Source organism: Nerophis ophidion, linkage group LG14 (assembly GCF_033978795.1).
Source record: "Nerophis ophidion isolate RoL-2023_Sa linkage group LG14, RoL_Noph_v1.0, whole genome shotgun sequence".
Taxonomy (NCBI): Eukaryota; Metazoa; Chordata; class Actinopteri; order Syngnathiformes; family Syngnathidae; genus Nerophis; species Nerophis ophidion.
Window position 1 is genome coordinate 12,687,743 of NC_084624.1, and position 22,252 is coordinate 12,709,994.

General features: G+C 40.9%; 1 protein-coding gene across 4 annotated transcripts in view; it reads right to left on the reverse strand.

The window, feature by feature from the left end:
* rpap2 (RNA polymerase II associated protein 2) overlaps positions 1 to 22,252 on the reverse strand; it is a 100,660-nt gene that overhangs the window by 64,827 nt on the left and 13,581 nt on the right. For 3 of the 4 annotated variants that reach the window (XR_009809535.1, XM_061919863.1, XM_061919861.1), the window contains exons 7-11: positions 17,756 to 17,791; positions 16,806 to 17,679; positions 13,999 to 14,093; positions 13,725 to 13,805; positions 9,933 to 10,001 (exon numbers count right to left, since the gene is read on the reverse strand). Coding sequence is in view for 3 of the 4 variants with exons in the window: in XM_061919863.1 (XP_061775847.1) it covers positions 9,933 to 10,001; positions 13,725 to 13,805; positions 13,999 to 14,093; positions 16,806 to 17,679; positions 17,756 to 17,791 (1,155 nt within the window). In the remaining variant the exon portion in view is untranslated. Of the gene's footprint in view, positions 1 to 9,054; positions 9,176 to 9,932; positions 10,002 to 13,724; positions 13,806 to 13,998; positions 14,094 to 16,805; positions 17,680 to 17,755; positions 17,792 to 22,252 lie in introns of those variants that run through there. The other variant, XM_061919862.1, reaches the window with a different exon arrangement.

Below are 22,252 nucleotides of genomic sequence, written 5' to 3' on the forward strand. Positions count from 1 at the left end.
GTATAAACAACTTTAACACAGTTACAAATATGTGCCACACTGTGAACCCACACCAAACAAGAATGACAAACACATTTCGGGAGAACATCCGCGCCGTAACACAACAGAACAAATACCCAGAATCCCTTGCAACACTAACTCTTCCGGGACGCTACAATATACAACCCCTGCTACCTCCCCCCTCACCTCCCACCTGAGTCCCGACATTAATGAACTAGCATCCAAGAAAAGATGCCAGGTTTCTGGCTTGGGCACATCAGATTAGATCAGTGTGTCATACAAGCCTTGCTTGTTCAATGTTCAATGCAATACTTGTTTGGGTCCCTATTAAAAGATTAATTTGTTCAACCTTGGCCCGCAGCTTTGTTCAGTTTTGAATTTTGGCCCATTCTGTATTTGAGTTTGACACCCCTGATGTATTGTGTAAACAAAACATTTGATGCAAATGATAAATCAGAGCCAGGTGGAATGAAGCGAAAGTTTCCCCAAGTGCCAGTTTAACTTGGATGTGAGTGTGTGTGTGTGTGTTTTCTCTCCTATATCACGGATCTTGCTGGGGGACAATCTGGCCGAGATAAGCTCCGGTGTGTACTCGGATGGGAGGAGCACGGAACTGATAGTGAACTGCCGTGGCCACGTGCACAATAGCGTGCACACTCGCCCGCCATATGGTGGGGGTGACACAATATCAAATGCCCCATGATGCCAAGGCACAAGCAAACGACTGATCGAGTTGTTTGCTTTTGTTAAATGAGTTATTTGGCTAAAAGTTGCTGCAGTTACACGCACGACAGGTCATTCTTAACAATAAACGTTCAAAAACAGTCCATGAAAATGCAGCACGTCTGGACTGTCTCCACTGAAGGCTCCATGCAGAACAACAAAGGATAAAAGGAACATTTGAATGTTAAAATCAATCCAATGTAGGGCTGGGCGATATATCGATATACAAACCCTGTTTCCATATGAGTTGGGAAATTGTGTTAGATGTAAATATAAACAGAATACAATGATTAGCAAATACTTTTCAACCCATATTCAGTTGAATATGCTACAAAGACAACATATTTGATGTTCAAACTGATAAACTTGTTTTTTTTTTGCAAATAATCATTAACTTTAGAATTTGATGCCGGCAACACGTGACAAAGAAGTTGGGAAAGGTGGCAATAAATACTGATAAAGTTGAGGAATGCTCATCAAACACTTATTTGGAACATCCCACAGGTGTGCAGGCTATTTGGGAACAGGTGGGTGCCATGATTGGGTATAAAAACAGCTTCCCAAAAAATGCTCAGTCTTTCACAAGAAAGGATGGGGCGAGGTACACCCCTTTGTCCACAACTGCGTGAGCAAATAGTCAAACAGTTTAAGAACAACGCTTCTCAAAGTGCAATTTCAAAAAATTCAGGGATTTCAACATCTACGGTCCATAATATCATCAAAAGGTTTAGAGAATCTGGAGAAATCACTCCACGTAAGACCGTGACCTTCGATCCCTCAGACGGCACTGTATCAAAAACCGACATCAATCTCTAAAGGATATCACCACATGGGCTAAGGAACACTTCAGAAAACCACTGTCACTAAATACGGTTCGTCACTACATCTGTAAGTGCCAGTTAAAGCTCTACTATGCAAAGCAAAAGCCATTTATCAACAACATCCAGAAACGCTGCCGGCTTCTCTGGGCCCGAGATCATCTAAGATGGACTGATGCAAAGTGGGAAAGTGTTCTGTGGTCTGACGAGTCCACATTTGAAATTGTTTTTGGAAATATTCGACATCGTGTCATCCAGACTGTTATCGACGCAAAGTTCAAAAGCCAGCATCTGTGATGGTATGGGGGTGCATTAGTGCCCAAGGCATGGGTAACTTACACATCTGTGAAGGCACCATTAATGCTGAAAGGTGCAAAGAGGTTTTGGAACAACATATGCTGCCATCTAAGCGCCGTCTTTTCTACGGACGCCCCTGCTTATTTCAGCAAGACAATGCCAAGCCACATTCAGCACGTGTTACAACAGCGTGGCTTCGGAAAAAAAAAGTGTGGGTACTTTCCTGGCCCGCCTGCAGTCCAGACCTGTCTCCCATCGAAAATGTGTGGCGCATTATGAAGCGTAAAATACGACAGCGGAGACCCCGGACTGTTGAACGACTGAAGCTCTACATAAAACAAGAATGGGAAAGAATTCCACTTTCAAAGCTTCAACAATTAGTTTCCTCAGTTCCCAAACGTTTATTGAGTTTTGTTAAAAGAAAAGGTGATGTAACACAGTGGTGAACATGCCCTTTCCCAACTACATTGGCACGTGTTGCAGCCATGAAATTCTAAGTTAATTATTATTTGCAAAAAAAAAAAAGTTTTTGAGTTTGAACATCAAATATCTTGTATTCAATTGAATATGGGTTGAAAAGGATTTGCAAATCATTGTATTCCGTTTATATTTAGATCCCAAAAATTTCCTAACTCCTATAGAAACGGGGTTGTACTCGATATATCGCTGGTTTGTCTCTGTGCGATATAGAAAATGACTATATCGTGATATTCAAGTATACGTTCTCACGCAGTTGCTTTTAGCTGCGGGCATTACACTACAGGCTCTTCTCACTCTTTCTTGTCTCTCCTCACAGAGACATAAAACAAGCGCACCTTCTTACATACGTATACGCCCTCGCGGAGCAGAGAGGTAGCGGCATGGGTAACGTTAGCTGTGGTGCGAGTGGTAATACGAGAGAAAGGAGGTGCAAATCTGGTAACAAATGAAGGAAGAATTAATTCCCAAGAAAAACAGCAGGGGTTCCATCGTCTGGCGGTGGTTCGGCTTCAAGTGGGAATAGTGGCGTTCTATACAAAAAGTGCACTTTAATTTAGTGTTGTTTTGATATGTCATCTTAGTGACATCATGCACAAAAGTGCACTCATAGCTTGTTTTAAAATGTCTCTGACAATCTTGCACTTTCTGTCTTGGAAATGACATGAATGTTTATGCCACTGCTCAATAACTGTTTAATAAATACACTTTTGCTAAATTGACTTAGTCGTGATTTCTCTCTCTGCATGAAAGTTTAAAATGAGCATATATTAATGCAGTTTGAAGAAGAATGTTTTAATGTAGACACATAGAATCATCATACTGCTGTGATTATATGCGTAAAATGTTCATTCAAGGCTAAGGCAAAATATAGAGATATATATCGTGTATCGTGACATGGCCTAAAAATATTAAGATTCTAATAAAATGCCATATCGCCCAGCCCTAATTCAATGTATCCAATATATACTAAGCTATCTACAAAACCCAAAACCAGTGAATTTGGCACGTTGTGTAAATGGTAAATAAAAACAGAATACAATGATTTGCAAATCCTTTCAACCTATATTCAATTGAACAGACTGCAAAGACAAGATACTTAACGTTCGAACGGGAAAACTTTGTTATTTTTGGCAAATATTAGCTCATTTGGAATTTGATGCCTGCAACATGTTTAGAAAAAGCTGGCACAAGTGGCAAAAAGACTGAGAAAGTTGAGGAAAGCTCATCAAACACTAGGCGCAAAGTTGAAAAGCCAGCATCTGTGATGGTATGGGGGTGTATTAGTGCCCATGGCATGGGTAACTTACACATCTGTGAAGGCACCATTAAGGCTGAAAGGTACATACAGGTTTTGGAGAAACATATGTTGTCATCCAACCAACGTTATCATGGACGCCCCTGCTTATTTCAGCAAGACAATGCAAAGCCATGTGTTACAACACCATGGCTTCATAGTAAAAGAGTGTGGGTACTAGACTGGCCTGCCTGTAGTCCAGACCTGTCTCCCATTGAAAATGGGTGGCACAATATGAAGCCTAAAATACCAAAACCGAGACCCCGGACTGTTGAACAACTTAAGCTGTACATCAAGCAAGAATGGGAAAGAATTCCACCTGAAAAGTTAAATAAATTGATCTCCTCAGTTCCCAAACGTTTACTGAGTGGTGTTAAAAGGAAAGGCCATGTAACACAGTGGTAAAAATTCCACTGTGACAACTTTGTTGCAAAGTGCTGCTGCCAATAAATTCTAACTTAATGATTGTTTGCCAAAAAAATTTAGTTTTGTCAGTTCGAACATTAAATATCTTGTCTTTACAGTCTATTCAATTGAATATAAGTTGAAAAGGATTTGCAAATCATTGTATTCTGTTTTTATTTACTATTTACACAACGTGCCAACTTCACTGGTTTTGGGTTTTGTACATAACACCCTAATAAAGGGGTGTCCAAAGTGCGGCCTGGGGGCCATTTGCGGCCCGCAGGTAATCGTTTACCGGCCCGCCACACATTCTGCAAAAATGGCAAATTTGATAGTATTACAAAAATAAAAATAAAAACGTTTAAAAAAGTGGAATTAGGTGAAATCTAATGAGAAAAAGTGGCAATGTTGACACAAAGCTGCCATGCAGGCAGTTTATTTTTTCCTTTTGTTTTTTTTCCCATTGCCGAAAAAAAAATGAAAAATAAAAATCTATGTTATAATGAATTATTAATTAAAAATGATCACTTTAAAATGTTTTATGTGGAAAAAAATATTGCATATGTTGTGTGGTTGCCATATAAAAACATCAAAGTTTTGACAAAAGAGCATAAAACAAACAAAATAATACTTCAAACTTAAAATCGACCGATATATCGGAAGTTGATCTTGAAATTTAAGTGTTCAAAGTAAAAAAAAAAATAATAAAAATGCATCACTTTATGAGTGGGGAACCTTTCGGTATCTTAAATATATTTAGTAGGATTTTATTTAACTTTTCACTGTGATTAGTCAAAAATATTAAATAATTAAAATCATTGGTGTCCTGCATTAATGATCTTTGAGGGCTTTAATTGCTAAATAAAGGAACTCTCCTGAAGGAATCAATAAAGTATTATCTATATCTAAATACTGCATATTTCAGTTTTACTATAAAAAACAAAGTTGTCTTTGACAGAAAAGGCATAAAACCTTATTTGTTTTACCTTATATCAACCTCAAGTTGATATAGAGATTTACCTTAAGCATTAAATAAAAAAATAATACTTTTATTTATTTTTAACATTTCAGTGACTAAGACCCTCTATGCTCCCAATGAGCCCTAAGGATAAAAAAAAATCCATATATTTTGCTATGGTTTGAAAATGAAAAATATCAAAATGGCATGCTTAAATGGCATGCTTAAATTTTTCCGTGTGCGGCCCTCTGTGGAAAAAGTTTGGACACCCCTGCCCTAACATCTTATATTTGTGCAAATTAGTGCATTATTTAATGTATCTCATCAATAACAGAGATCGCTCTCCGATAAGTATTGGACAATTTTGGTGAAAAAGCATCGCCATTGCCAATGAATGCCTTTTAAAGGGGAACTGCACTTTTTTGTAATTTTGCCTACTGTTCACAATCATTATGAGAGACAAGAACACTTTTTTTTTTTTTTACTACGATTTTAAATACGATAAAAATGACTGAAAGATTGGCTAATGGGAGTCACCTAGGGCAGTGGTTCTCAAATGGGGGTACGCGTACCCTTGGGGGTACTTGAAGGTATGCCAAGGGGTACGTGAGATTTTTAAAAAATATTCTAAAAATAGCAACGATTCAAAAATCCTTTATAAATATATTCATTGAATAATACTTCAACAAAATATGAATGTAAGTTCATAAGCTGTGAAAAAAAATGCAATAATGCAATATTTAGTGTTGACAGCTAGATTTTTTGTATATTGATGTTGAAAATTTCTTTTTTTGTGAAGAAAGGTTTAGGATGAAGTTGATGAATCCAGATGGATCTCTATTACAATCCCCAAAGAGGGCTCTTTAAGTTGATGATTACTTTGTTGTGTAGAAATCTTTATTCATAATTGAATCACTTGTTTATTTTTCAACAAGTTTTTAGTTATTTTTATATCTTTTTTCCCCAAATAGTTCAAGAAAGACCACTACAAATGAGCAATATTTTGCACTGTTATACAATTTAATAAATCAGAAACTGATGACATAGTGCTGTATTTTACTTCCTAATGTCACACCGCGGTGAGGGATGTCTTGTCTTGGTTTTTTCTGTCTTATGATTTGCATGTTTTAGTTTGAAAATGAACTCTCCTTTCGTTTCAGGTCACTTGCCCTTCCTTTTGTGTCATCGGTCCGACGTCGTCCCTGTTCCCTGATAGTTTCCACCTGTTCCCTATTACCCTCATGTGTCTTATAAGCCCACTCCTCCCTTTTTTCTGTGCCAGATTGTTTCGTTTATTTGTGCTCTCTAGCGTCCATGTCCATGCCTTGCCTTATCTTGCCTCGTCTCTTGCTTATGTTCCTTGATCCTGAATCCCTTTGTTACTATTTTGAGTTTTCCTTTCTTCCTCCTCAGCAGAGTGATTTTGGTTATTTCGTTTATTCAGCCAAAGTGGTAAGTTAGCAGTTATTTTCCCTTCTTTCCTCAAATTTTTGAGTGACATTTTTTTGTTAAAACTTTATTAGATCAGATAGTGTAGAATTTTTCATAGCTGTTGTTTCTTCCTCCTGTTGGAGCTTTTTTTGTTAATATATTTTTTAGCATATACGCCGCCAATTGTAGTTTGTCTTTGCTTTTGTGTTTTCCTCCGTTCAGAGTGATTTTCAATTGTTCCTTTTTTTTTTGGAACCTTTTTCGCCGATTAGTTTTTTGTTTTTTTGGTTAATAGAGATGTTGAATTCCTTGACTTTGGAGGTGAAAGGAAGTTATCAAAATAAAATCCTGTCAAAGTTCCCTACTCTGCATCTGAGTCCTATCCTTTTTACCAAGCTTGACACTTTATCTCTTTTTTTTTCAACCAAAAATGCTTTGTTCTGATTAGGGGATACTTGAATTAGAAAAATGTTCACAGGGGGTACATCACAGAAAAAAGGTTGAGAACCACTGACATAGGGGTCTAACGGTACACAAAAACTTCGGTTCGGTACGTACCTCGGTTAAGAGGTCACGGTTCGGTTCATTTTCGGTACAGTAAGAAAACAACAAAATATACATTTTTTTGGTTATTTATTTACCAAATTTGCCAAATCTTCCACCAAAAATATTTTTCTTAGTGGAATATTTGATGTGAAGTTATGGGAACCTTGGATAGGTCAATAATTCATAATAACATTGATTTTGATTCAATATTACGTTTTGAGCAATGACAGTTTGAAAGAAAAAAAAACAGCTTTGTTTTATTAGTCAACATTGCTACTTTTTCTAAATTACATTTAACTTTTAAGCTTTTTTATTTCATTTGTGTTATGTTTTTATTTTAATAGTATTTTTAGAATGTGCCGTGGGCCTTAAAAACATTAGCTGTGGGCCGCAAATGGCTTCCGGGGCACACTTTTGACACCCCTGCTATAGATAATAAAAAATAAAATCTGATAAATCTATGAATAAAAAGCAGAGCCTGGTGACGCAAGCGCGTTTATCACAACTCTCTCGCTCTCTCTGTCTCTGCCCCTCCCTCAGGAATGCTGCTGCATGCACAATTTGTTTTGTTATTAACCCCTTCTTAGCCCTGGACGTACATTGAAAATACACGCAACCCTAACTTAAAATGCCGGACATTTGAGGCATTTAAGAAACTCCACCCGGACAGCCCCGCAAAAGAGGACATATCCGGTGAAAAGAGGAGGTATGGTCAGTCTATCATAGCCCGGTCGCTGCTAGCATGCCGTGTGTTGTGCATTGTTTACACAACGTGCGGTACGCTACTTAATATGTCCGTGTGGAAACTCAATCGGTAAGCCTCCGAACCGAACCGAAACCCCCCGTACCGAAACGGTTCAGTACGAATACACGTACCGTTACACCCCTAGAGTCACCGATGTAGCCCTTAAAGTCTCTAAAACAACTTCAAAACTCTCCATCAAGGTTTTAAATACACATTGTAATATGATTGTTCATGTTTTTCACTCAGTACAGATTGGTGTCCTATCAAAGTTCTTCAGTGATCACACTTACAATAACAATATTGCTACAGTTTGCTTATTATCCAGGTTACAGAACGTACATTAAGTATTGTTGACAGTTTTTGAATGCATTTTTTAAAAGCGATTTAGAGGTAGAATTGATTGTTCCCATTAGCTGCATCCACCTAGAACGAACAGATTTCTACATGTTAGAAGGCGGAAAAAACAACAACTTTTGTCTTCTTGTCTCTCATAATGATTGTGAACGGTAGGCAACATTCCAAAAAAAGTGCAGTTCCCCTTTAATGTTAATAATTAGCGTGTATCCTCTCAGGCTGACAATATTTATTTTTAGTCCCCTGGCTGACCAGCGGCTAGCAGCTATTGTGTGTCTCCCTACGTAGCGTGGAGGCACTGACAATCACCTCCATTAAGGCAAATAAACTTCATTTCTAAAGTATCAATATGAGTAAACATTATCACAAGAGGATGAGGACAAACATGCCAAAAATGTCGTCAAAATTGTCACACAGGTGTGTGCCAATTCTGTTTACATGCAACTCATCCATTTTTAACTTCTAAACATTTAAAAAAGGTCATTTTCTGCAGATTTTCGCCATTTTCAGCTGATGTTCTGTAACCAGCTCCTCCTGGATATTTTATCCGATGGCTTTTAAAATTTACCCAGACGGATCAGACACATGAAGGATGGAACATTTTGAAGTGTTTAGGTTTTCTCCAATGAGCATCAAAAAAAAGGTCGCAAATTGACCATAGAGCAGGGGGTCTCAAATTCAAATGCAACTAGTTAACCTGTTTAAAATAAAAATAAATACATTTAAAAAAGGTAGATTTTACAATAAAAAAAAAACTGGCAGCTCAGTCACCAGAATTTTACTGTAAAATTTACAAAGCTTTTTACACCAAATTACTGTAATTGACCAAACTGCACCACTGTTTTTGCATTAAATGCATTTATTGTCATTTGTATATATATTTTTTTAACAATGCATTACTATATATTGAAAAATAAGCAGCACTGTTTATTTATGGCGACTGAGCTGCCAGGTTTTTACAGTAAAATCTGCCTTTTTTTTTTTTGCGGTATAGCTCGGTTGGTAGAGCTACCGTGCCAGCAACTTGAGGGTTTCAGGTTCGATCCTCGCTTCCGCCATCCTCGTCACTGCCGTTGTGTCTTTGGGCAAGACACTTTACCCACCTGCTCCCAGTGCCAGCCACACTGGTTTGAATGTAAAAATTAGATATTGGGTTTCACTATGTAAAGAGCTTTGAGTCACCAGAGAAAAAGCGCTATATAAATATATAATTCACTACAACTCAGCCTTAATGATTGTGCAGATTAAAAAAGGACAGTATAAATATGTAATACCTTTGGTCGGGGGGGTCGGCTCAAACCTTAAACTGGTGGTGTCGACAGTAAGGGTAGCATTAACATGATCGATACGGGAGCGATTAGCTCGATATTTTAATTTTCTCAAAATGTTTTGTCGTTTTGGTCTATGTTTACGAACTCAAGCAATCATTTCCTGGACACAGGAGGACTTTGAAGGCAAAAACCAAATGATTCCAAAGAGCAAACAAACAGAAAAAAACAAACAGTGTCCTATTGACTTGTGTTGATCAAACAATTATATATAATGTCATAGAATAACAAACTAGTTGAAATATTGGCATTGCATTCCTTTCATTTTAAGAAGATGCCCTTTGACACCCCTGCAATAAACCCTCATGCAGGATGTAAAAACACTGTTGTCTTATCACAAGTCCATAAGTATGATTAATAATATGTAAAGGGAAATAAGCAATACATCTTTAGGAATGTGCCTTAATAGGCAACATGGAATTGAAGGACTCATTGATTCTTTTTTCTTGAGCTGTATTTAAATACATGGATTATTACGCTCACCCCTCGGTTTGTGTAGTGAGTGTGTGTGTGTGTGTGTGTGTGTGTGTGTGTGTGTGTAAGCCACACTTACAGATGCAGAATCACAACAGCGATGAGGGTCCACACTGGAGTTTTATGGATGATGTTGGTGTTGGTCAACCTGCGGGGTTTAATAACATGAATAAAAACTAATAACAAAAGGCAAAGTTATCCTCAACATGACAATACATCGATGTCTTAGCAGGTGCAAAAAACGTGAGCCTGAATGGGAGTAGATGTCATGCTGTACACTGGACGTGGTCGGGGCCAGCAGCAAAAACATGGCATGCTGTATATGTGTAATGATGGATGTCCGTCTGTCAGCGCTGCATATCCTTTAGCCTGCAGGGTGTCAGCGGGGGCCTCTCGGCACACACAAACAAGAATTCCTGGAAGCTGGACTTGTCTTAAATCACTGGCATGGTGATTTAATAGCAGCGGTGTGCCGGCAAGGCCTCCTCTGCTGGCCTAACATAACCAGAAATTATGATCATAATTAAAGATAAAAGTATTTTTTAATTTACTTTCCCTAAATACAGTGGGGCAAAAAAGTATTTAGTCAGCCACCGATTGTGCAAGTTCTCCCACTTAAAATGATGACAGAGGTCTGTAATTTTCATCATAGGTACACTTCAACTGTGAGAGACAGAATGTGAAAAAAAAACATCCAGGAATTCACTTTGTAGGAATTTTAAAGAATTTATTTGTAAATTATGGTGGAAAATAAGTAGTTGGTCAACCATTCAAAGGTCTCCCCGATGGAAGGAGGTTTTGGCTCAAAATCTCACGATACATGGCCCCATTCATTCTTTCCTTAACACGGATCAATTGTCCTGTCCCCTTAGCACATGGGTGTCAAACTCTGGCCCGTGGGCCAAATTTGGCCCGCCGTGTGATTTCATTTGGCCCTTGAGGTAATATCAAATTAGGATTAGAGCTGGCCCGCCGGTATTATACAGGGGCGGTGCCGCTGTAACAACGCATTTGCCAACCCTCACGAATTTCACTGCCCCTCCCGTAAATCTCCCAGGGCAACAATTCTTCCAAATTCCTCCCGATTTCCACTCGGACAACAATATTGGGGACGTGCCTCGAAGGCACTGCCTTTAGCGTCCTCTACAACCTGTCGTCACGTCCGCTTTTCCTCCATAGAAACAATATGCCGGCCCAGTCACATATCTGCGGCTTTAACACACACGAATGAATGCAAGGCATACTTGGTCAACAGCCATACAGGTCACACTGGGGGTGGCCGTATAAACGACTTTAACACTGTTACAAATAAGCGCCACACTGTGAAGCAACACCAAACAAGAATGACAAACACATTTTGGGAGAACATCTGCACCGTAACACACGTAATATCCAAAACCCCTTGCAGCCCCAACTCTTCCGGGGTGCTATAAACCTGCCCCACCCCTCCAATTTTTATTTAAATTTTATTTGATATGTCATTGATATTTTTAAATCATTATTGATAGGTTGATTGTAAACACTAAATTGGCCCTAGTGTGCATGTTGTCTCTCTATCTGTGTTGGCCCTGTGATGAGGTCGCGACTTGTCCAGGGTGTACACTGCCTTCCGCCCGAATGCAGCTGAGATAGGCTGCAGCGACCCCAGAAGGGACAAGCGGTAGAAAATGGATGGCTAATTTGAAACTCGGCTATGCTTGTCACTATAAAGTTATATAAGCCTTGCTTGTTCAATATTCAATGCAAAACTTTTATGGATCCCTCTTAAAAAGGTTAATTTGTTCAACCTTGGCCCGCGGCTTTGTTCCATTTTAAATTTTCGCCCACTCTGTATTTGAGTTTGACACCCCTGCCTTAGCAGAAAAACAAACCCAAAGCATGATGTTTCCACCCCCATGCTTCACAGTAGGTTTGATGTTCTTGGGATGCAACTCAGTATTCTTCTTCCTCCAAACACCACGAGTTTCGTTTATGCCAAAAAGTTCTATTTTGGTTTCATCTGACCACATGACATTCTCCCAATCCTCTGCTGTATCATCCATGTATCCATTTTGGTATAAACTCAACTCGTCGTGTTTGGAGGTTTTGTATTACTGTTCCTAAAAATTGATATATCAGCTCCCAAACACAATTTTTTTCTCTAAATTTGGTCCATCCATCCATCAATCTTCCTCCGCTTATCCGAGGTCGGGTCGCCGGGGCAGCAGCCTAAGCAGGGAAGCCCAGACTCTCCTCTACCCAGTCACTTCGTCCAGCTCTTCTCGGGGCATCCTGAGGCATTCCCAGGAGGCGTTCAGTCTCACCAGACCTCATCTGGCTCATCTCCATGTGGAGGAGCAGCGGCTTTACTTTGAGCTCCTCTCGGATTACAGAACTTCTCACCCTATCTCTAAGGGAGAGCCCAGCCACCCGGCGGAGGAAGCTCATTTGGGCCGCTTGTACCCGTGATCTTTTCCTTTCGGTCACAACCCAAAGCTCATGACCATAGGTGAGGATGGGAACGTAGATGGACTAGTAAATTGAGAGCTTTGCCTTCCGGCTCAGCTCCTTGTTCACCACAACGGATCGATACAGCGTCCGCATTACTGAAGACTCCGAGTCCAAATAATTGCCCAGGCCTGGTCTAATATGATATAAATTGAAAGTAATTTAGATGATTGTATTCTGTTTATATTTAGATCTAACACAATTTCCCAACTCATATGGAAACGGGGTTTGTACGTACATACATACATACACACACACATACATACATACATATTTGTGTACACAAATATATATATATCCATCCATCTATTTTCTAGCGCTTATTCCCTTTGGGGACGCGGAGGGTGGTGGTGCCTATCTCAGCTACAATCGGGCGGAAGGTGCGTACACCCTGGACAAGTCGCCAAGTCACAGGGCCATATATATAAATATATATATACAAATATATATCAGGGTTTCCCACACATTCATTTATTTGTGGCGGACCGCCACGAAAGAATGACGGCCGCCACAAATAAAAAATTAAAATTAAAATGAAAAAAAAAACACAACATTTTTTTTAATTTTTTGGGGCTTTTGACTCGCTTGACCGTTCATAAAATCAATGGGACTCTGTCTTTGAATGGATCTTGTAGTTACATATTATATAAATATGTAAATATTATACAAATATGTATATAAATATGTACATAAAGTGTTGTAATTATATTCCAACTCCGCGTTCTTCTTGGTCATCGCCGCCGCCGCTGCCTCAGTCCCCCCCCACCGCCCAACCACACCACCACAAATAGATGCCTGCCTGACCTGTGGGAAACTCTGTATATACATACATACATATATATATATATATATATATATATATATATATATATATATATATATATATATATATATATATATATATATATATATATATATATATATATATATATATATATATATATATATATATACATACATACATACATACACACATACTGTATATATACACACACACACTTATACATATATACACACATATATATATACATACATAAATACACATACATACATATATTAATATACACACACACACACACACACACACACACACACACACTTAAAAAAATGTGTTTTAAAAGCCTCAGGCTTCAAAGTGGTAAAACAAGGTATAATATATATATATATATATATATATATATATATATATATATATATATATATATATATATATATATATATATATATATATATATATATATATATATATATATATTTGTATTTGTCAATTAAATAAGAGTCTAATTTTACTGCTTTGCATGGCATGAGCCGACAAGTTGGCGGCAGTGCAACATGAATAGATCCAGCGTGTGCGTGCAGGGAGAACAGAAAGTGCTGCACTGACCTGAATGTCCTGACCAGGTTGTTGAGGTCAGTGCTGATGTCACTCAAGGTGAGACTCAGGGGTCCCACAATGTTCTTGAGACTGCACATGGAGAAGGACAGACACTTTTACGCTACTTTCAACATGCAATCAATAAGTAAGACTTGCATTAGTGACATTAATACTGCATGCTCACTTGCAGGGGGACACAATTAAACTCTGAAAGGGTGTGTAAACTTGGGAAATATTATTATATTAATTGATGAAAACATCCTGGAAGGTTGTGCACACACACCAATTAGCAATCTTCTCCACTATGATTCGCTTTTGGATGAGATGTTGAGCTCTGGAGTCCACAAGCGGAAGACGTGTGTTGCTCCTCTGGTCCGCCTGGTGGGAGAACAACACACCAAGTGACTTTTTTGGTATACCTAGTGCTCACAGAGCGATACAACTACAGGGATGTGTTTCCTTTCTGACACATACATGCTACTAACTACAGTTGTCCAGGAATCAAAATGTATTTTGATACAAACCCCGTTTCCATATGAGTTGAGAAATTGTGTTAGATGTGAATATAAACGGAATACAATGATTTGCAAATCCTTTCCAACCCATATTCAATTTAATGCACTACAAAGACAATATATTTGATGTTCAAACTCATAAACTTTTTTTTTTTTTTTTGCAAATAATAATTAACTTTGCCAAAGTAGTTGGGAAGGGGCATGTTCACCACTGTGTTACATCACCTTTTCTTTTAACAACACTCAATAAACGTTTGGGAACTGAGGAAACTAATTGTTGAAGCTTTGAAAGTGGAATTATTTCCCATTCTTGTTTTATGTAGAGCTTCAGTCGTTCAACAGTCCGGGGTCTCCGCTGTCGTATTTTACGCTTCATAATGCGCCACACATTTTCCATGGGGGACAGGTCTGGACTGCAGGCCGGCCAGGAAAGTACCCGCACTCTTTTTTTACGAAGCCACACTGTTGTAACACGTGCTGAATGTGGCTTGGCATTGTCTTGTTGAAATAACCAGGGGCGTCCATGAAAAAGATGGCGCTTAGATGGCAGCATATGTTGTTCCAAACATATACCTCTCCCAACTTTTTTGTCACGTGTTGCTGGCATCAAATTTTAAAGTTAATGATTATTTGCAAAAAAAAAAATGTTTATCAGTTTGAACATCAAATATGTTGTCTTTGTAGCATATTTAACTGAATATGGGTTGAAAATGATTTGCAAATCATTGTATTCCGTTTTATATTTACATGTAACACAATTTCCCGAACTCATATGGAAACGGGGTTTGTACATTTATTTAGGGTTTATTTTAACAGAGAATCTTATAGTACGATAAACATATGTTTCTTACCGCAATAAAAGAAGAATTTTGTCATTAAAGTAATAATGTAAAAAGAAATATGTGTTTAAAAATCCTAAAATCATTTTTAAGGTTGTATTTTTTCTCTAAAATTGTCTTTCTGAAAGTTATAAGAAGCAAAGTAAAAAAAAAGAAATGAATTTATTTAAAGAAGTGAAGACCGAGTCTTTAAAATATTTTCTTGGATTTTCAAATTCTATTTGAGTTTTGTCTCTCTTAGAATTAAAAATGTCGAGCAAAGCGAGACCAGCTTGCTAGTAAATAAATAAAATTCAAAAAAATAGGGGCAGCTCACTGGTAAGTGCTGCTATTTGAGCTATTTTTAGAACAGGCCAGAGGGCGACTCATCTGGTCCTTACAGGATACCTGGTGCCCGCGGGCACCGCCTTGGTGACCCTGCTCTAGGCCAACTCAACCCCGCCTACCTCAACCTCCTCATGCTCTCTCAGGGAGAGCATGTCCCAATTTCCTAGCTGCTGTTTTGAGGCATGTTAAAAAAATAATGCACTTTGTGACTTCAATTTTAAATTGAAGTGCCATGTCGGCATTTTTTTTTCCACACAACTTGAGTTGTTTTGGAAAACCTTGTTACATTGTTTAGATAGATAGATAGTACTTTATTGGTCTATTTAAACAATGTAACAAGGTTCTTTTAATGCATCCAGTGGGGCATCACAACAAAATTAGGCATAATGTGTTAATTCCACGACTTTATATATAGGTACCGGTTGACATCGGTAATTAAGAGTTGGACAATATCGAAATATCGGCAAAAAAAAACATTATCGGACATCTCTAGTTTTAAAACTCAATTTTTTTTTTTTATTTACCTAAGAAAGTCCCGTTGAGATTAAGAATCTCCTTTCCAAGGGAGCCTTGCACATTCAGACACCGGTGTAGATGCCACTGGGAGCAAAGTGGCTGATTAGGAACAAATACACATAAACCCTTGCAGCACTAACACTTCCAGGACGCTACAATATACACCCCTGCTACCACCAACCCCGCCCACCTCATTGTTATTTAATTTTAAAATGTATTAGCCTGTGGAAAAAGTTAATGTTGATATTTACTTTAGAAGGCTGCAAAAAGAAAAGAGGCATTACATTTTTATTTGAATTTGATTTAATATGCCAATGATGTTCTATCATTTGTTTTTTGAAAGTTGATTTTGCACTAATAAGTTATATAAACGTTGCTTGTTCCACATTCAGTGTTAAAGCAAATCAGTGTAGCAAACTGAGCGATAATTAACATTTTATTCATGCACTTTCTGTTGCTACTTAAAGGCTTGAATGTTTGATTCATTCATTATTGTTAATTTATTTTCAAATGTATTATTAGCCTGTGGAAAAAAGTTGAAGTTCATATTTAACTCAGAAGGCTGCAAAATAGAAAATAGGCATTCTATGTTTATTAAAACTTTATTTGATATGCAATTGATATTTTTTCATTATTATTTGAAACTCGATTTTGCACGTCGATATAAAGTTATATAAGCCTTACTTGTTCAATATTCAATGCAAAACTTGTTTGGGTCCCTATTAAAAGGTTAACTTTTTCAACCTTGGCTTGGGTTTTGTTCAGTTTTAAATTTTGGCCCACTCTGTATTTGAGTTTGACACCCCTGCCCCAAGGTGTTGGTGAATGTTGTTGATATGGCGCCCCCTTGTGGCCATTCCCTTCTAAACTGATGCATATGCGCCAACACTCACCTCACGGCCATTCCCACATGAGCCCTTGTAGAACTCTCGGACTTTTAGCCCCAGTTGCTGCGTTTCCTTCTTAAGTGTCTCATAGTCCGGAGTGGGCAGTGTAGGTCTCTTCTGCTCCTCTGCAACAACCTCTCCTCCACCTCTCTCCGCAAGGTCATCTTCATCCAGTTTCTCCTCTTCTTCTTCTTCCTTTGAGTTGGTCGGAGGAGAGTCAAGCTGGTGCAGGAACTTCAGGGTCTCATCAGTCAGCCATTCCTTCAACGTCAACGTCAGGGATTCAAGGAGATTCCATCCATTCAGTTTGGCTGCAGGTGGCTGGGTGTGGTTCTTCACCAGATCTCTCAGCCCTTGCGCCCCTCGCTTGCTCATCCCCACCTGGATGATGTTGAAACCGGGCAGAGCCGGGCAGTCTGTGTTCACAAATTCTCCCGAGGCGGTACTTGTAGAAGAGTTAGGAGGAGTTGCATGGCCTTCCTGGGTGGATGCTGCAATGTGCAGGCTGCATGGGTCCGGCTTTTCAGTCACGTCCTCCACGCGGATTTCCTCCTGCATTTGCTTTGCAGGTTCTTCCGAAGACCCTTGAGACTGTTGCACTTTTCCATCTTCCTCTCTTTTCAATGTATTTAACCCTGCACCCACACCGCGTCCTCCTTTCTTTCCATCTGTACGTTTGGGCAAGTCCCCCCAGTGCACGCTGGCTTTCTGCCGCTGGGACACCACACTGGAAATAAAGTCCTGCTCCAGCTCGCCATCGCTGCTGTGGTCTGAGAAGAAATGCTCCTGAGGGTCCTCAGGTTGAGCATTCTCTGGATTTTCAACGTCCTGCTTGTGGAGGCGCTTCTGTGTCAGCCTCACCTCCTCACCAGAACTCCCGCTGGACAAGAGATGATATTTTGGAGAAAGTTAAGAGTACATTTTTAAATGATGTTACTGCTGTAGCAAATACGTACATGTCCCGTTTCTTCATCAGCTGTATGTCTACGGGTCTGCAAGAAAACGCCGTTATTAATTCGTGTTACGTAATTTAGTGTGCATATTTCTACAAAAAAGGTCATACTCAAAAATGTCAAAATTAGAAGAGAAAGAGACGTTATTAAAATTAGGAGAAAACAGACAGACATTTACAAGAAAAAAGTAATTATATGTAGACATGTCCGATAATGGCTTTTTTATTGTCTAACTCTTAATTACCGATTCCGATATATACAGTCGCTCCTACGGCAGGGGTCGGGAACCTTTTTGGCTGAGAAAGCCATGGAAGCCAAATATTTTCAAATGTATTTCCGTGAGAGCTGTATAATATTTTTAACACTGAATACAACTGTCAGGTTCAAACACTGATGACATTTATTAAACAGACAAGAAGCAAGGAATTAAACAGCGACTGGATTCAATTTAGCTCTATGAGGATTGGCAACACTACAGTTGTGATCAAAATTGAGAGCTTTGCCTTCCGGCTCAGCTCCTTCTTCACCACAACGGATCGATACAACGTCCGCATTACTGAAGACGCCGCAACGATCCGCCTGTCGATCTCACGATCCACTCTTCCCCCACTCGTGAACAAGACTCCTAGGTACTTGAACTCCTCCACTTGGGGCAGGGTCTCCTCCCCAACCCGGAGATGGCACTCCACCCTTTTCCGGGCGAGAACCATGGACTCGGACTTGGAGGTGCTGATTCTCATTCCGGTCGCTTCACACTCGGCTGCGAACCGATCCAGTGAGAGCTGAAGATCCCGGCCAGATGAAGCCATCAGGACTACATCATCTGCAAAAAGCAGAGACCTAATCCCGTGGCCACCAAACCCGATCCCCTCAACGCCTTGGCTGTGCCTAGAAATTCTGTCCATAAAAGTTATGAACAGAATCGGTGACAAAGGACAGCCTTGGCGGAGTCCAACTCTCACTGGAAACGTGTCCGACTTACTGCCAGCAATGCGGACCAAGCTCTGACACTGATCATACAGGGAGCGGACTGCCACAATAAGACAGTCCGGTACCCCATACTCTCTGAGCACTCCCCACAGGACTTCCCGAGGGACACGGTCGAATGCCTTCTCCAAGTCCACAAAGCACATGTAGACTGGTTGGGCAAACTCCCATGCACCCTCAAAAACCCTGCCGAGAGTATATAGCTGGTCCACAGTTCCACGACCAGGACGAAAACCACACTGTTCCTCCTGAATCCAAGGTTCGACTATCCGGCGAAGCCTCCTCTCCAGTACACCTGAATAAACCTTACCGGGAAGGCTGAGGAGTGTGATCCCACGATAGTTGGAACACACCCTCCGGTCCCTCTTCTTAAAGAGAGGAACCACCCCCACGGTCTGCCAATCCAGAGGTACCGCCCCCGATGTCCACGCGATGCTGCAGAGTCTTGTCAACCAAGACAGCCCCACAGCTTCCAGAGCCTTAAGGAACTCCGGGCGGATCTCATCCACCCCCGGGGCCTTGCCGCCGAGGAGTTTTTTAACTACCTCAGCCCCAGAAATAGGAGAGTCCACCACAGATTCCCCAGGCACCGCTTCCTCAAAGGAAGACGTGTTGGTGGGATTGAGGAGGTCTTCGAAGTATTCCCTCCACCGATCCACAACATCCGCAGTCGAAGTCAGCAGAACACCATCCGCACCATATACGGTGTTGATAGTGCACTGTTTCCCCTTCCTGAGGCGGCGTATGGTGGTCCAGAATCGCTTCGAAGCCGTCCGGAAGTCGTTTTCCATGGCTTCCCCGAACTCTTCCCATGTCCGAGTTTTTGCCTCCGCGACCGCTAAAGCTGCACACCGCTTGGCCCGTCGGTACCCGTCCACTGCCTCCGGAGTCCTATGAGCCAAAAGAACCCGATAGGACTCCTTCTTCAGCTTGACGGCATCCCTCACTGCTGGTGTCCACCAACGGGTTCTGGGATTACCGCCACGACAGGCACCCGACCTTGCGGCCACAGCTCCAATCAGCCGCCTCGACAATAGAGGTTCAGAACATGGTCCACTCGGACTCAATGTCCCGCACCTCCCTCCTGACATGTTCAAAGTTCTCCCGGAGGTGTGAATTGAAACTCTCTCTGACAGGAGACTCTGCCAGACGTTCCCAGCAGACCCTCACAATGCGTTTGGGCCTGCCAGGTCTGTCCGGCATCCTCCCCCACCATCGCAGCCAACTCACCACCAGGTGGTGATCGGTAGAAAGCTCCGCCCTCTCTTCACCCGAGTGTCCAAAACATAAGGCCGCAAATCCGATGACACAACTACAAAGTCGATCATGGAACTGCGGCCTAGGGTGTCCTGGTGCCAAGTGCACATATGGACACCCTTATGTTTGAACATGGTGTTTGTTATGGACAATCCGTGACGAGCACAAAAGTCCAATAACAAAACACCACTCGGGTTTAGATCCGGGCGACCATTCTTCCCAATCACGCCTCTCCAAGTTTCACTGTCGTTGCCAACATGAGCGTTGAAGTCCCCCAGTAGGACAAGGGAATCACCCGGGGGAGCACTTTCCAGTACTCCCTCGAGTGTACCCAAAAAGGGTGGGTATTCTGAACTGCTGTTTGGTGCGTAAGCACAAACCACAGTCAGGACCCGTCCCCCCACCCGAAGGCGAAGGGAAGCTACCCTCTCGTCCACTGGGTTGAACTCAAACGTGCAGGCTTTGAGCCGGGGGGCAACGAGAATTGCCACCCCAGCCCGTCGCCTCTCACTGCCGGCAACGCCAGAGTGGAAGAGCGTCCAGTCCCTCTCGAGAGAACTGGTTCCAGAGCCCTTGCTGTGCGTCGAGGTGAGTCCGACTATATCCAGCCGGAACTTCTCTACCTCGCGGACTAGCTCAGACTCCTTCCCCCCCAGTGAGGTGACGTTCCACGTCCCAAGAGCTAGCTTCTGTAGCCGAGGATCGGACCGCCAAGTGCCCTGCCTTCGGCTGCCGCCCAGCTCACAATGCACCCGACCTCTATGGCCCCTCCTATGAGTGGTGAGCCCATTGGAGGGGATGTGTCAAATAGACAAATGCAACTTAAATTGTAACACTGTATTTTACAAAATACCAAAAAAGGACATTTTTCTTAATATCTCATTGACAAAATGATTCAACCCCCTAGTTACATGCATCTTTAGTACTTAGTAGAACACCCTTTGGCAGTAATTACATCCTTCAAACGTGATACATAAGCTTCTTGCAACCATCTACAGGTATTTTAGCCCATTCCTCTTGGGCAAAGGCCTCCAGTTCATTCATATTCTTGGGCTTGCGTGCTGCAACTGCCTTCTTCAAGTCCCACCACAGCTTTTCTATAGGATTTAGCTCTGGCGACCCTGAAGGCCACTCCAGAGTCTTCCAGCCCTTCTTCTGCAACCACTCTGATGTTGATTTGGAGGTATGCTTGGGATCCTTGTCCTGTTGCAAGGTCCAACGTCTCCCAAGCCTCAGTTTCGTCACTGACTTTGTGACATTTGCAGCTAATATATCCTGCTAAGAAATAGAATTCATAATGCCTTGAACGCGCTGGAGATTCCCGGTACCTGAGGCAGAGAAACGGCCCCAGAGCATGATTGATCCCCCACCATGCTTAACAGTAGGCAAGGTGTTCTTCTCTTTGTAAGCTTAATTTTTTCTCCTCCAGACATAACGTTGATTCATAGGCCCAAAGAGTTCCAGTTTTGTCTCATCACTCCATAGAACAGTTTCCCAAAACCTTTGGGGTTTGTCCAGATGATTTTTGGCATACTGGAGTCTATTTTTCTTTTGCCTGGTGGTCAGAAGTGGGGCGCGCCTGGGAGTTCTGGCATGGAGGCCTTCATCTCGTAGTGCGCGCCTTATTGTCTGGGACGAAACCTGCGTTCCCCTCTCTGCAATGTCCTGTTGTAGTTCCTCAGCTGTTACCCGGGGGTTTTTCACCACTGTACGCGTCAAATACCGGACAGCAGTTGCACACAGCATCCTCTTCCTACCACGCCCAGGTAGTGTTTCCACTGTGCCTTTAGCTTTAAACTTGCGAATTATGCTCCCAACTGTGTCTCTTGGAATGTGTAATGTCTTTGCTATTTTCTTATATCCATATCCTTCCTTATGAAGAGAAATTACCTCCTCTCTTGACTTCTTTGACCACTCCCTGGACTTCAACATGTTGCAAATACACCATTGACCATCTACAAGAAGCTGAGCATCAAAGTATTTTTCAATCAGTTTAATTGTTGCTCGTTATGGTTCTAATCACATCTACAGGTGTTTTCAACACCTGATTGAAAAGACCTTATTCAAATTCTGTTTTTAAGAGTTATGATCTTCAAGGGGTTGAATAATTTTGTCAATGAGATATTAAGAAAAATTTCCTTTTTTGGTATTTTGTAAAATACAGTGTTACAATTTAACTTGCATTTGTCTATTTGACACATCTTTATTTGATATGGGGGTTGAATAATTTTGATCACAACTGTAAATTGGCCCTAG